This window comes from Colossoma macropomum, unplaced genomic scaffold (genome assembly GCF_904425465.1).
Source record: "Colossoma macropomum unplaced genomic scaffold, Colossoma_macropomum, whole genome shotgun sequence".
Classification (NCBI taxonomy): domain Eukaryota; kingdom Metazoa; phylum Chordata; class Actinopteri; order Characiformes; family Serrasalmidae; genus Colossoma; species Colossoma macropomum.
In genome coordinates this window covers 31,143,313-31,156,883 of record NW_023494792.1, presented here as the reverse complement: position 1 = coordinate 31,156,883, position 13,571 = coordinate 31,143,313, and the positions used below count along the sequence as shown (strand labels likewise).

At 38.9% G+C, this 13,571-nt stretch overlaps 1 protein-coding gene across 4 annotated transcripts in view; it reads right to left on the bottom strand.

The window, feature by feature from the left end:
- The window catches only part of LOC118812119 (collagen alpha-1(XIV) chain), a 122,212-nt gene that overhangs the window by 49,343 nt on the left and 59,298 nt on the right, over nucleotides 1-13,571 (bottom strand). For all 4 annotated transcript variants that reach the window (XM_036576857.1, XM_036576855.1, XM_036576858.1 and 1 more), the window contains 11 exons: nucleotides 13,431-13,560; nucleotides 12,774-12,913; nucleotides 10,723-10,849; nucleotides 10,455-10,594; nucleotides 10,184-10,316; nucleotides 9,400-9,450; nucleotides 9,170-9,312; nucleotides 2,321-2,450; nucleotides 1,209-1,331; nucleotides 946-1,095; nucleotides 52-168 (listed from right to left, as the gene is read on the bottom strand). In XM_036576857.1, coding sequence (XP_036432750.1) covers nucleotides 52-168; nucleotides 946-1,095; nucleotides 1,209-1,331; nucleotides 2,321-2,450; nucleotides 9,170-9,312; nucleotides 9,400-9,450; nucleotides 10,184-10,316; nucleotides 10,455-10,594; nucleotides 10,723-10,849; nucleotides 12,774-12,913; nucleotides 13,431-13,560 — 1,384 coding nt within the window. The remainder of the gene's footprint in view (nucleotides 1-51; nucleotides 169-945; nucleotides 1,096-1,208; nucleotides 1,332-2,320; nucleotides 2,451-9,169; nucleotides 9,313-9,399; nucleotides 9,451-10,183; nucleotides 10,317-10,454; nucleotides 10,595-10,722; nucleotides 10,850-12,773; nucleotides 12,914-13,430; nucleotides 13,561-13,571) is intronic.

Sequence of the window (13,571 nt, the reverse complement as noted above, 5' to 3'; positions counted from 1 at the left end):
TTCTATATGGGAAGGGCTGGACTTCAGAAACAGATTCGATAATGTACTCACTGAGTAATGACTCGATGACCACACGGTACTGGTTGGCATGGCGATGAGGCTGCCACTGAGCACACATACTATTCATTCGCACCTGATAGGTGTTCAGATTAGTCACGCCCAGGTAAACTATAGAGAGAGAGAGAGAGAGAGAGAGAGAGAGAGATACATATTAGTTGGAACTAGTTAACATAATACAACCGTTTCCACCTTCGCATGACGGAAGTGTAAATTGCATTAACACAAAGTGTTTTTCACAGCTTTCGGAACAAAACCTTGTATTTCCAAAATGGTAACTTTACAGGAGAAGAAAAAAACCTACTTTACTTTTTATGTAAGTCAATGGAACCAGACTTTTTCCCAAGTAATTTTAGGCCATTTCTTTTGGTCCAATTATCGTGAAATTCAGAAACAATGTAAAGGGCAACAAGCATTTTCAAATTACGTCAGAAACTGGACAAAGATGGAGATACAAGGTTTTGTTCTGACAGTAAGGATGTGTAATGAGTACAGTCTATGTCTGTCACATTATCATTATGTTTTCAGCACAGAAGCCTGCACCTCTTCATGCTGAATTCATGGAAAAATACATGGGTCGTTTTTCCCTTTGTTTCCCCTTGTACTAAATCTAAAACCATAATGTGGGCTGTGCTTTAAAGCAGTACTGTCTGGTGCTCACCTACAGTCTCACTAGACCCACTGACCTGCATTGCTTTACCCAACTCATTCCCACCAACTATTATCAGTAGCCAAAGAATTAAACCTTTAAATGCATGGATACCTTAGGCTGTCAGCGACCTGGCAATCTGGCTATCCGATCAATGCATTTAAAGGTTAAACAGGCCTGTGTACTGCGCCGCTCTGGCCATGTGCTGGCTCTGACAGAATGCTCTTGGCTGAACTCACGTGTCCTGGCTCTGCCGGTGAGCGCCTCGCTGGAGCCGGTGGTGTACGTGGCGATGACCTTTACACTGTATTCTGTCCCGCTCAACAGGTTTAGGATTAGAATGGTGTTCACGTCGTCTCCAACAAATGTCTCCAGGGCTCGACCTGGTGCTGCACACAAATAAGAACCGTACCATCACACACTCCCCTTCAGCACAGAGGAGCCTCAGCCAACACAGTCAGACTTATCTATTCAACCCCTTAAATACACTGTGGGTGTTCACCTGAGACAGGCTGGTAGACGATCCTGTAGCCCATGGTGGGAGAAGGGGGCGTGTCCCAGGTGATGCGGAAGCGATTGTACCATTCCTCTGATACCCTCAGATTCTTAGGAGCAGAGAGAGGCACTGAGGACAGAGAGAGACATAGAGAAAAGAGAGAGAAGAAGTGAAGTGGTTTTAAGTTGCGCTGCTGCCATCAAGTTCTAAATGAGTTAAGCCTCTACTGCATGGTGTTGCCATATGGCAACAATTACTTTATCTCAGTGTTACTAAAAACCAGTAATATAAAATCTGTGTTTTCCTATTTAATTGTGGAAAAAGGGGCTTTTACTTTGAAAAGACAAATACTTCATGACATCACATGACCAGGAATTCTTATTATGATGTTGTTATTACCATACATTCAAAATACCAATTGAAATTGTATTAATTTCCGATATTTGTAAATACTGTGTCGTACGTTTCACTAAGTATAAGTTGGATATGTTTGTTCTTGTTTTCAATAAAAGGATGTTTTTAGTGAAAAATTTGATTTTATAATGTTTTTGTTAGATTATATGGTGCTATGGTATGATTATGCATTGTTGCCATATGGCAACAATTTACTAAATACCCCATTTAATTTTTAGAAATAAATATTTTTCAAATATTTCCATTATTTAAGCAATTTTAAATACCAAAAACACATTCAAACATTTCTATCATGTTTAAGTAATAATTCACGCAATAGAGGGTTAAGATTTTTCATGAAATGGTAAAATGTCTCACTTTCAACATCTGATGTGTTCTATGTTCTATTGTGAATAAAATATGGGTCTATGAGATTCGCAAATCATTGCATTCTGGTTTTATTTACATTAATTTCCATTTTACACAGCGTCCTTTAAATGACCACAGTGCATGAAAGGTGCTATGTAAATAAACTTGCCCTGCCTTATAATCTCACACCTACATGCAAACTACATATTAGGTTCATAATAGTTACAAAATCATTTTAGTAATTGAATAATACTATTAATATTATTTAAACTATTATTCAGTAACGGCAAATCATTCAGTAACTAGTTTAGAGTGGTTAAACAGTACATATTACATCACCCCTAGAGAATACTTACAGGTGCGAGCAGAGCGCGTGACAGTCGGCCCGTCTCCGTCTGCGTAAACGGCCGTTACACCCACTCTGTAGTCCGTATCTGACAGCAAAGGCTGCAGCACAACTGAATTCTGATTGCCAGGAACCATCGTCTACACAAAACAGGGCAGACATCAAACACTACACTGTTAGAAATAAAGGTTCAATAAAGGTACATTTCTCTTTCATTAAGGCACAAAAATTATAAATGTTCCCTCAAAGGTACAACAGTGGTGTTAAGGTTCCAGTTGTGTACCCTAAATAAGTTTATATATATTATATAAGTACATATTTGTACCTTTTCATAATCTAATGTTTTAAAACAGAACAGTAAAATAAAAATCCTTGAGATGAGACGGGGTGTGTGGAGTCAATACAACTCAGAAAATATAATTTCAATGGATTATGGTACAGTTATGTTCCCTGACTAAAGGTACTGAGATGTACCCTTGAGGGTACCACCCCAGTGACAAGAGGGGTACTGCCCCAGTGACAGCTTAGTACCTTTATTACTGAGAGTGTAATACACACTACAAGCCCATGTTATGGTTTCACAGATTTATCAGCATCAGCACAATATTCACAACTTTAATACTGACATTGTCTCCTTAAATGCCACATATGAAAAGTACACTCTTAAAAACATCTTTTCAAGGGTTCCTTGGTAAATGACATGGTTCTACATAGAACCATGAAAGCTGAAAGAACCATTTGCATGAATAAAGCGTTCTTTGCCTTGCGAAAGGGTTCTTCAGATGGATGTGTTCCATGTAGCACCAAAAAGTGTTCTGCTATTGTTACGATAGGAGCTGGTAACAATAGAAGAACCCTTTTTGGTGCAATAGAGAACCCTTTTAAAAAAGGTTCTATATAGAACCATCTACAGCACACTTGCCATCAATCTGAAGAACGCTTCCACTAGGCAAAGAACACTTAAAGAACCATCTTTTTTAGGTGTGACAGGAATGTGATGCTATTATGTGGCTTGTCATTTATTTAGAATATTTAAAACACTGTCAATCAATCAGTCAGGCAACCTTTATTCAACCTCAGAGAACACTGAGGATGACCTTGTTGCTGAGTTGATAGAGGAAAAAGGATTGAAGATGTGTAAGAACATATCAAATAATAAAATGACTCGGAAATGACTCAAAAATGACTCAAAAAATCAGGTAAGTATATAAAAACATGAAACATTAATAATAAAAATACATAACATAGAAAACAATCATTAAAGCGAAACTAAAATGGTAAAGTTAATAAAATCGAAAGATGATAAATAAAACAAAAGGTAGATAAGATCAAAATCGGAAACCAAAATTGTCTGCCTGTCTGCTACCTTTTCCATCTAACCACGCTGTCTCCTCATTGGTTGGTCAGCTGGTTCCCAGCTTCCAGAAGCTGGACGTTTCTCATAAAATAAACAGACTGATTCAACCTTGTATAAACATGCATGCAATAATTATTGTCAAGCATCGAATTTGTTGTCATTTGTCTGGTAGAACTGGCATTAAGTCAGTCATCTGAACTCTTCAGGGTTTAATTAAACACGGCTAATGTTTTGCTCTGTAGTAGCCCTGGGTCTGACATAGCTGAACTGTTTCAGGAAGCGGAAGGGCACACATGTCGCCAAAGGGCACACATTTGGACAAAACATGTTGAATCAAAACACTGTGTGATATATTCAACCTTGAACTGGGGCTTGTTTGTTTGTTTTGGTGCATGAAGTGGAGAACCTTAAGAGAAGCAGCAAACAATAAAAACTGCCATCAAAATTGTTTTTCACAATGTTATTTGGCAAGGAGCTTCTGCCGAGCATATTTTCATAATGTGTGCTCTCAGAGCCAGAAGTGTTCTTTTAACGGTGCAATAAAATGTGTGTAAATGTTAGTCTCGGCAAAAGCTGCGGGTTTGGGCGATAACAACCTGTCGTACTTCGAATGCTCTCTGCTCCACAGAGGTTCCACTCTAAGCAAACATTTTTGGTGCAGACCAAAATACTACATACTAAAATATACTATAAATACATTTAACTAACAGTCTTAGGAAACCTGAGACGTCCCCTACCAAACCTGGCACCACTGGGCCAGCATTAACCTCCACATGGCCAGAGTTTTATTACACACTTCTGTAAACTAAGAACAGCTCAAAAAGTTTGCATTGAAGTCCCTGTAGTTACTGAATAATAAGCCTTAGTACACCGATAGAAATAAAGGGTCTGTGCAGGTACATTTCTGTTCATCAAGGTACAAACAATGTAAATGCACCTCAAAGGTCCAACATTGGTTTTGAGGTCCAATTGTGTACCTTAAACAAGTTTTTCCAGGTGAAAAGTACATATTTGTACCTTTTCATTTACACTTAGAAAATACAATTTTTAATGGATTATAATACAGTTATGTTCCCTGACTAAAGAAGAACATTCCTCCGTGACAGGAGGGGTACTACCCCAGTGTCAGTACAGTACCTTTATTTCTGAGAATGTATGTAATAAACCTGGGATTTTAAGAGGTTAAAGGGATCATATTGTATATTTTTCTTGTATTTTATTTTTCTCCTGAATTCCATTTGTGTGGTTTTCACTTCCAAAAACAGCATAACATTTTTTTGTTTCATGGCCATTTTCCAACCTTTCTTTATCCCTTAGAATTAAACAGGCTGTTTTTGCTACTATGGCTTTAAGACTGACTGGCTGACCAACGAGCAACCAAGTGCAACGAGCAACAGCATGTTTAAAAAGCAATTTGGGATGAAATGTGAACTGAACATTTCAGGAATGTCAGGAAAAACAGACATTTTTTATGGATGTGTGGATGCTTTGGATGGATGCAGTGACCCATTTACTTCACCCATAAATAAACTTTGTTTAATTTCACAAAATAACAGAAATTTAGCTTCCCAATAAAAAAGTGAAGTTTCTAAAAAGGCAATAAATCCTGATACGGTGAGAACAAACATCAAACCCTTTAAAGACACTTTCCAGTTGTGTGATATTGTATTGTGGAAATCATATCCTGAAGTCTGAAGTCATATATTTCAAGCTGAGTGTATTATTATGCCTCTGGCAATAACAGGAATACACCAGTGTAAGCTAACTCAGATATAAACAGTGCACCACCTGCCTTAAGGAAAGTGTAGTGATGACTATTCAAGACTGCCTATCTCAAAAGCTTTGCAGGGTTACCAAAAAAATCTCCAAATAACACCCTGCCTTGAACTCCAAGTCACTTTATAACAGAGCTCACCGTGCCACAGTGTTTGTTAGATAACACAGATCGACTACTTCAGAAACATTAAGGGAAAAACTAGGCTGGATCATTATGGTTAAGATGATAGTTCAGCTTCCCTCCTTACTCTAAATGTAGTCGATTAGCCAAGACATGTTTAGTGTTTCATGTTTGCTTTAGTTTTGCAACTGAGCTATGAGGCTAATGTAGCTAACCAGTTTAGCACTGTGCTAACTGCATGCTTAAATCACTTTTCCCTGTAACACATTATTTGGATGGTCCACTGTAGATGCTTTGCAAATGCTCAGTATATCTTTAAGTAACATTCAACTAAATAACTAATAAATGCCACCAAACCTCAAGTTCAGTATGAAAGATTTTATGGAATCTATTTCTAACCCTGACCTCAAGGTAAAACCTACATCTACTCCTAACCCAAACCCTAACCACAGTGTTGTTGATAATCAAGTGAATATGACCAGAAAGTTTGTTAATGACTTAAGTATCTGTAGATCATCTATAGAGGACCATCCAAATAAAGTGTGACCCTTGTCACAAGCTGTGGTGAGTTGTTAAGGAATCTCAAACAGGCTTGTTTATGTGGTTTCTGACCACAAAATTGGATAAAAGTCCAGACAAAATTCAGGCTACTACTGTTTCCAGCTAGAAGACCCTTTTCCATTTTAATCATATCTTTAGGTCACACAGTGAGTGAGTTTACATGTACTCAGTAACCTGATCATAATTGGATTTGTGCAGTTATCTGATTATTCAAATAGTCATGTAAACACCATACTCCGATCTAGAAATCTGATTAAGAAGTCTGATAAAGAGAGCTGGATTTTAGCTCAGTAATCAGATTTCCCAGTGCATGTGTGCTCTTACTCTGATTTCTTTCAGATTTCTCAATCTGCGTTTGTGAGAAAACAGACCGCGATACCGGAAATAAGCGAACAGTGTTGCCATGAGATGCAGCAAAACACTTTTGGAGCGACGTTGAAAGAAACTACATGCTTGACGAAGCAAAGGGTTTAAATATTCTTCATCTTCTAGATGATGAATGTTCATATTTTCAGGTAAAGTGGTGCGATGTTTTTTTTAAGCTGCGGCACTGAGTTTAAGTTATGTTTGCGCCTGACTCATGTAGACCCTGAGTTCCACATTACATGATTACTTAAGTGCATGTAAACCCGTTGGATCAGATTACAGACAAAATCTAATTTTCTGCAGTTATCAGATTATTAAGTGCATGTAAACGCACTCACTGTTAAAAGCATCAGACTTCATGGACTACAAAATATTATATTATATATTTAGTGCTCCACTGCCATGCAAAATATTATTAGCACAGTGAAATGAGACCATTTTTACCTCTATTAAATGTTTACCACAAAAGAGGCACAGGACTAAACACATCATAATAACATCCCGGTTTAATGACTAAGATTACTCAGGACAGAAAGTGATATTTACTCTCTCTCATCGTCTCTCTCTCTCCCTCCCAGCCTGGTCCAGCTTGCCCTTCAAAAACTCCCAGCACTGAGACACCAGAGGATTTTCAAGCCTGACAAATCAATTCAGAGCCTCGGAAAGGCGGCTCTAGCACTTAAAAATAGTACATCCCCAAGCACACACACACTCACACTCACACTAAATCCAATACGATTGAAATTTTATAGTGTGCGCTCCCTTCATGAAGTATTTATACTTCGGGCAGAAAATTACGTTTGAGCCAGACGGTAAAATGGCCCCAAATCAAAGAGGGCCTGGAAAGCACTTAAACATCAAACTCAGTGGACCAAAACTAACTTTATATCCACGGAGCTGTCCACTCCATGTGTGGTGCTGACACTCTGCCAGTCAATTTAAATACAAACTAATGTTTTGTAATGGACGCTTTAATTAGAAATAACGGCACAAACAAACTGCACAGTGAGCCCTGAATACCACTCTGTGAGAACATATAATTGAGTGGCATTTTTATAGAAGCCATACTGAAAGTTTTAGCACACAGCCTCTTGGCCGGGCAACAAGCAGACCCAAATAGAACAAGTAAAAACGGCCTGTTCAAAACATCTCAGCTTGAGCCTCAGCCCTCGGAGACGCAAGAAACATTTCACTTTAATGACTGAATGAAAACTGAAAGTATGTTTTATCTTCTTTTTAATTAGACTTTTTGTACTGCTGCATAAATTATCTTCATTTCTTCTATGTCTTGTATTTCATTTGCTTTTAAATCTGTTTTATGAATATAGTTTATAGTTACAGTGTATTGATAAAACATAACTGACAGTTATTTCCATATGAAGTAGCATAAAATGCTACTGCACAATCTGGCACCAGTGAACAGGCTGCTGTTTTAAAGCCCCAGTCTACTCATTTTCATGATTTTCTTCTACAATCTATCATTTTTGTGATGTTTTTCTTCAGTGTGATTTGAGTTGGACGGGACTAAATTTGGCATAGGTGACATCAGATCTGCTAAAGTACCAGTGAGAGGTAGCAATATGTACTACTAACGCTACTCGCGTTCCTCTTTCTCACATAAACTGACTGCTCTCCAGCTGCTCCGAGTCTCAAAACACCCAGCAAGTAGGTTGTTCATGCGTTATCAATTTAACAGTGTTTGTTCTGAAGCTTTATTACACCGCAGTTCGTAGCATAGCTAGACGCTGCTTCCTACTTGCGTTAACCCTAACTGCAACTGTACTTTACAGGCGTGTGGCACAATAAGGCACATGAGAAATACCTTCACCATGTCCGCAAATATGACCGGGTCAACTCGTAATGGAAGCTTGTGTGACCTCTGTTTCAGGCGCATAGTGCAGCAGTTAGCTAGCTAGCTATAAGTTATGTATATAATATCAGTGTTGAGCATTCAAATATAAGACATGATGATTTTGAAGCATTTAATCTACTATATACTATAGTATATAGTATATACACTATATAGTATACTGCATATACTATATAGTTTACTGCATAAGCAATTGTGCATTATTTAGTAATGACTATGAAACTAATATTTAATATATCTATGTTGTCGGAAGAAAACCTCATATCTCCAAAATGATAAGTTTACAGGAAAAGGAAAAAACATACTTTAATCTTAATGGAAGTCAATGGAACCAGACGTTTTTCCAAGTAATTTTGGGCCATTTCCTTTAGTCCATTCCTTATGAAATTTACACACAATGTAAAGAGCAACATGCATTTTCAAATTATGTCAAAAACTGAAAAACGACAAAAATGGAGATATGAGGTTTTCTTCCAACCGCAGCGATATGTAAGGTCAAAGAATTAACCCCTTAAAATCTCAGGCTTATTAAATCTAAGGCTTATTATTCAGTAACTACAGACTATCCAAACTGGCTGAGCTATAGAGATTATAGAAGTGTGTAATAAAACTGGCCATCAGGGGTTAAAGTGTGGTCCCACACACAGTCCTTAGACTTTAAAAAGTTAATAATGGCGGTAGTCCAACAGTATAAGGTGCTATTTTGAATGATGACTGAAACCTACACATGCAGAGTGCTCGCCTGAATGAAGGCTAGAGTCTAACAGCAGGAGTGCGAGTTAGAAGGATGGATGAAACCTGCACTCACCACCTGTTCAGCCCGATCTCCACGAGCCGTGATGTAGGAGACTCTGTACTGACGCACGTTGGAGCCCAGCAGCTCCCACGACACACCCATGCTAAACGTAGTGAAATCACTCAGCTGCAGACCCCTCACGCCCACACGAATGACTGCACACGAGCAAACACACACACATGTAATGCACAGTAGAAAACACATGCATTTAGAAAAAGCTTAATCCAAATACTTCCACTGACCTGCTGTAGTTGTGGTGGTAGTTGTGGTTGCCACAGTTGTTGTTCTAGCAGCTGTAAGAAAACATGCCTGTTCACAGAAATGACTGGTACCAGCTCACGTACAGAAATGAAACAGGCTCCCAGACACTAAAGCATGTGATTACTGTAGACATTAAAGAAGCTGCATGTAGGATAATTTGTTTATAATTTAACTCTATATTTATTTACACTATGCTGTAGTTTCAGTGTTAGTGAAACTGTTGCGTGCTACTAGTTTACCTGTAGTGCCAGTGATGCTGGGAATGTTGTGTGTTGCTAGGTTACCTGGAGTTTCAGTGTTAGTGAAACTGTTGTGTGCTACTAGTTTACCTGTAGCTTCAGTAATATTGGGAATGTTGTGTGTTGCTAGGTTACCAGTAGTTTTAGTGTTGGTGAAATGTTGCGTGCTACTAGTTTACCTGTAGTGCCAGTGATGTTGGAAATGTTGTGCGTTGCTAGGTTACCTGTAGTTTTAGTGTTGGTGGAACTGTTGTGTGCTACTAGTTCATCTGTAGTTCCAGTAATGTTGGGAATGTTGTATGTAACTAGGTTACCTGTAGCTTCAGTGTACATGAAGCTGTTGTGTGCTACTAGTTTACCTGTAATTCCAGTGATGTTGGGAATGTTGTGCATTGCTAGGTTACCTGTAGTTGCAATGTTGGTGAAACTGTTGTGTGCTATTAGTTTACCTGTAGTTTCAGTGATGTTGGGAATGTTGTCTGTTGCTAGGTTACCTGTAGTGTTGTTGATGATATTGTCAGGTTACCTGTGGTCTGGCTGAGCTGAAGTGCATCGCTCTCTCTCTCATCTCTGTAGACGGCCGTCAATGCAACCTCGTATTCCGTCAGGGGCGTCAGACCAGTAATCACATAAGAGTTTGAATTACCACTAATCACAGACTATAGAGGGAGACAGAAACAGACAGAGAGTGAAAAAAATGAGATTAGGTGAGAGGAAGAGAAAGAGAAAGTAACAGCGAGAGATAATGATAAAGAGGAAAGTGTCAGATTCTGCTGGAGACTGTGTGGTCACTGCACCTCTCTGGTCTCTCCTCCACTCGCAGGCGTCCAGGTGAGTTGGTAGAGAGTGACATCAGACGCTGCGTGTTGCCAGCTCACTCTGAAACGGTCTGTGCCGACATCGCTGCTCCTGAAACTCAGCGGCGATGGAACCGAGTCTACAACACAACAAAATGGTTCACAACTTACTGACCTGGTTCTCTCAAAAAGCAGCTACTGAGTTGAAATCACTTTTCACTGTGAAGTTTTAGGTGAAGAGTGTGTGTATAAAAGTGATCATTCTCACTAGTTGTGAAGCTGTCAGTAACAGGTTCAGCCTGTCCCTCATCATAGATGGCAAAGATGGCCACTGTGTACTCCGTCAAAGAGGTGAGGTTGCTTAGCAACAGTGTGGTGATGCGGCCTACTTCAATCTAAAGACAGAAAGTTGAAAAAGCGTGATAAGCATCAAAACAAGCAGATGAGTACCTTCTGCTAATCAATACACCCAATTATTAAATATCAATTTTGGACTGATCCCATGTTTGTTTATTACCTACCTGTGTACGTCATTGTTTGCTTTTAGTTTCAGTGCTCAGGTTCGTAGCTCAGGTTCTCAGTGTGTTTGCTCGGTACTCGGGTGCACAGCGTGTTAATTTGAATGAAATAGGTTTATTGATAATTATCCATAGACAGGTCTGTAGGGACTGTGTTTTACATAACATCAATCGGACCAAGCGTTTTCATACAGTGAGAGTGTATAAACTGAAGTCTATTCGAATGTACAATGGGACTCAACAAAGAACAATATTTCTAAAATCGCACAATGTATGCCTGATTTTAGAGGATATTCAACTGCAGCTCAACTAGCCAATCAAGAGACTCCAACACAAACTCTAAACGTGAGCTCCTCGGATTAGCCTCAGATTTGATTCCTGCTGTCACTGTGCTATAGAGACTGCTGTTGAAAGATGTGAATCAGGGATCAAAACTATGAAACATACTTGACTTAGAGCTGCACAGAAGTGCTTTTCTGATGCAGGACAAAATCCATTCTTCCTCACTGCAACGCTACTCAATCTAAGGCAACTAATGTAATATAGCTAGCTAATGCACATCATTTAAAATCAGCAAAATTTTTACGATTCAAGGTACATTGCTACACTAATAACTACTTAATTCCAAGTAGGGTACTCATTATGGTATCAGTATTGGTAATTCCATACTCGGTCGCTTAATCTACATCCTATGACCACATTGTGTCATTTTTTGCCTTTTCTATGAGAAAAAATGAGTTTATGTTACTTTTAACTGTTGAATCTCTGTTACTTAACGATTTCCTTTCCTGGTAAAGGATGTGAACCAAAACAACATGTTATGTGGCACAGGAAAAAAAAAGTCAGTTGCTGTCAATGTGCCACACTGAGACACTATGTTTTGCAAAATATTTCTATATATTTTTACAATTAGCTTCAAACCACTTAGCCTGACAACAGTGTATGCATTGAGAAGAAAGGTTTACCATTAGATTTATCTTACTATGTTGCAGTAATGAGAATTTGGCCACTTAAATTGGAAAAGATTTACTACAAACTGATCTAAAATCAATGAAATTATTATTTTAATATTAGACGTTATTGTATGTTTTGAAAAAAGGAAAGTCATTTTAATTTTTCTTCAAATTGGCTCCCAGAATTTGTCATGTTTGTGAGAACAAACCATGTACCAAATCAATACATACCAGTATACTCTCTCCTAATCAATATATCAAATCAATAAATGTCATCACATGTAATTATAATTACAATACAATACACCTAATTAATACATATCAATATACTCTCTGCTAATCAACACACCCAATTAATATGTGTCACTACACCCTCTCCCCATGAATAAACCTATCAATATGTATCTACATACCTTCCGCTAATAAATATACCCAACTGATACCCGTTAATATACGCTTCGCTAATCTATAAACACAATTAATACATGTCAATCTACTCTAATCAATATACCAAATGTATACATATCAATTAGGGGCTGTACGGACTCAATAGTAGTCGACTAATAAAGCTGTGGACAGTGCCTGAAACACAGAGAGAACACACATCAGTTTCTCTGCTAACCAAAAGGCCAATGGACTTCATTGTGTAGAAATGCTAGTTAATACACGTTGAATTAATACTAATCGATTTAATTCAGTGTAATACATTAACCTCTAGTTCTTCATCATGGACCCAGGGTGCAGTGTGTGCTGTTTTCAGTTCCTAATGAGACTTTTATGAGTTTCATCAACAGAAAAGAAACAGAAGCCCACATGTGTGATTGTTCTTCATCAGTGCTCATCTTTACCTCGTTGGTCTGAACACCATCCGTCTTCACATACATGATGCGGTAGCCGTTCACTTTACGAGACGCTGCCTCCCAGGTGAGCTTTGCAGAGCTGTGAGACACATCGCTGATCCGCAAAATACGGGCAGGAGTTAGAGGAACTGGAGAGAGAGAGCGAGAGAGAGAGAGAGAGAGAGAGAGAGAGAGAGAGAGAGAGAGAAAGACTTATTGGCCTGCTTCTTTCAAAAGTGATGAAGTATTATAAGCAGCTGCTGACGTGAAATCACTTTTACCGTGTTGCTTTAAAGGGAAGTGTGTGTGTGTGTGTGTCTGTGTCAGGTTTACGCCACATTGTGGGGACCAAAACCTGTTCATACACTCACATTGTGGGGACAAAGGTAAAGGTATAGGTAAGGTAAAGGTAAGGTTAAGGTTAGATTAGGGTTAGGGTAAGTCTCCAGGAAATTAACGGAAGTCTATGTAATGGCCACACAATTCACAGAAACAAGACTGCATGTGTGTGTGTGTGTGTGTGAGTGTGTGTGTGTGCGTGTGTGTGTGTGTGTGTGGTGTGTGAGTGTGTGTGTGTGTGTGTGTGTGTGTCATGAATGCCAATCTTTTTGGAAAGAAAACACCTTTACTCTGGAGTCATATATCTGCCAACAGGCACACACTTACGGGTTGTCTCCTGGCCGGTCCTGGGGTCACTGGCTTCGTCTCCATACATGGCATAGACAGTGACTGTGTACTCAGTTGCGGGAGTCAGATCCTCCAGCTCAATCTCAGTCACAGTGTCTGCTACTTTTACCTATACACACC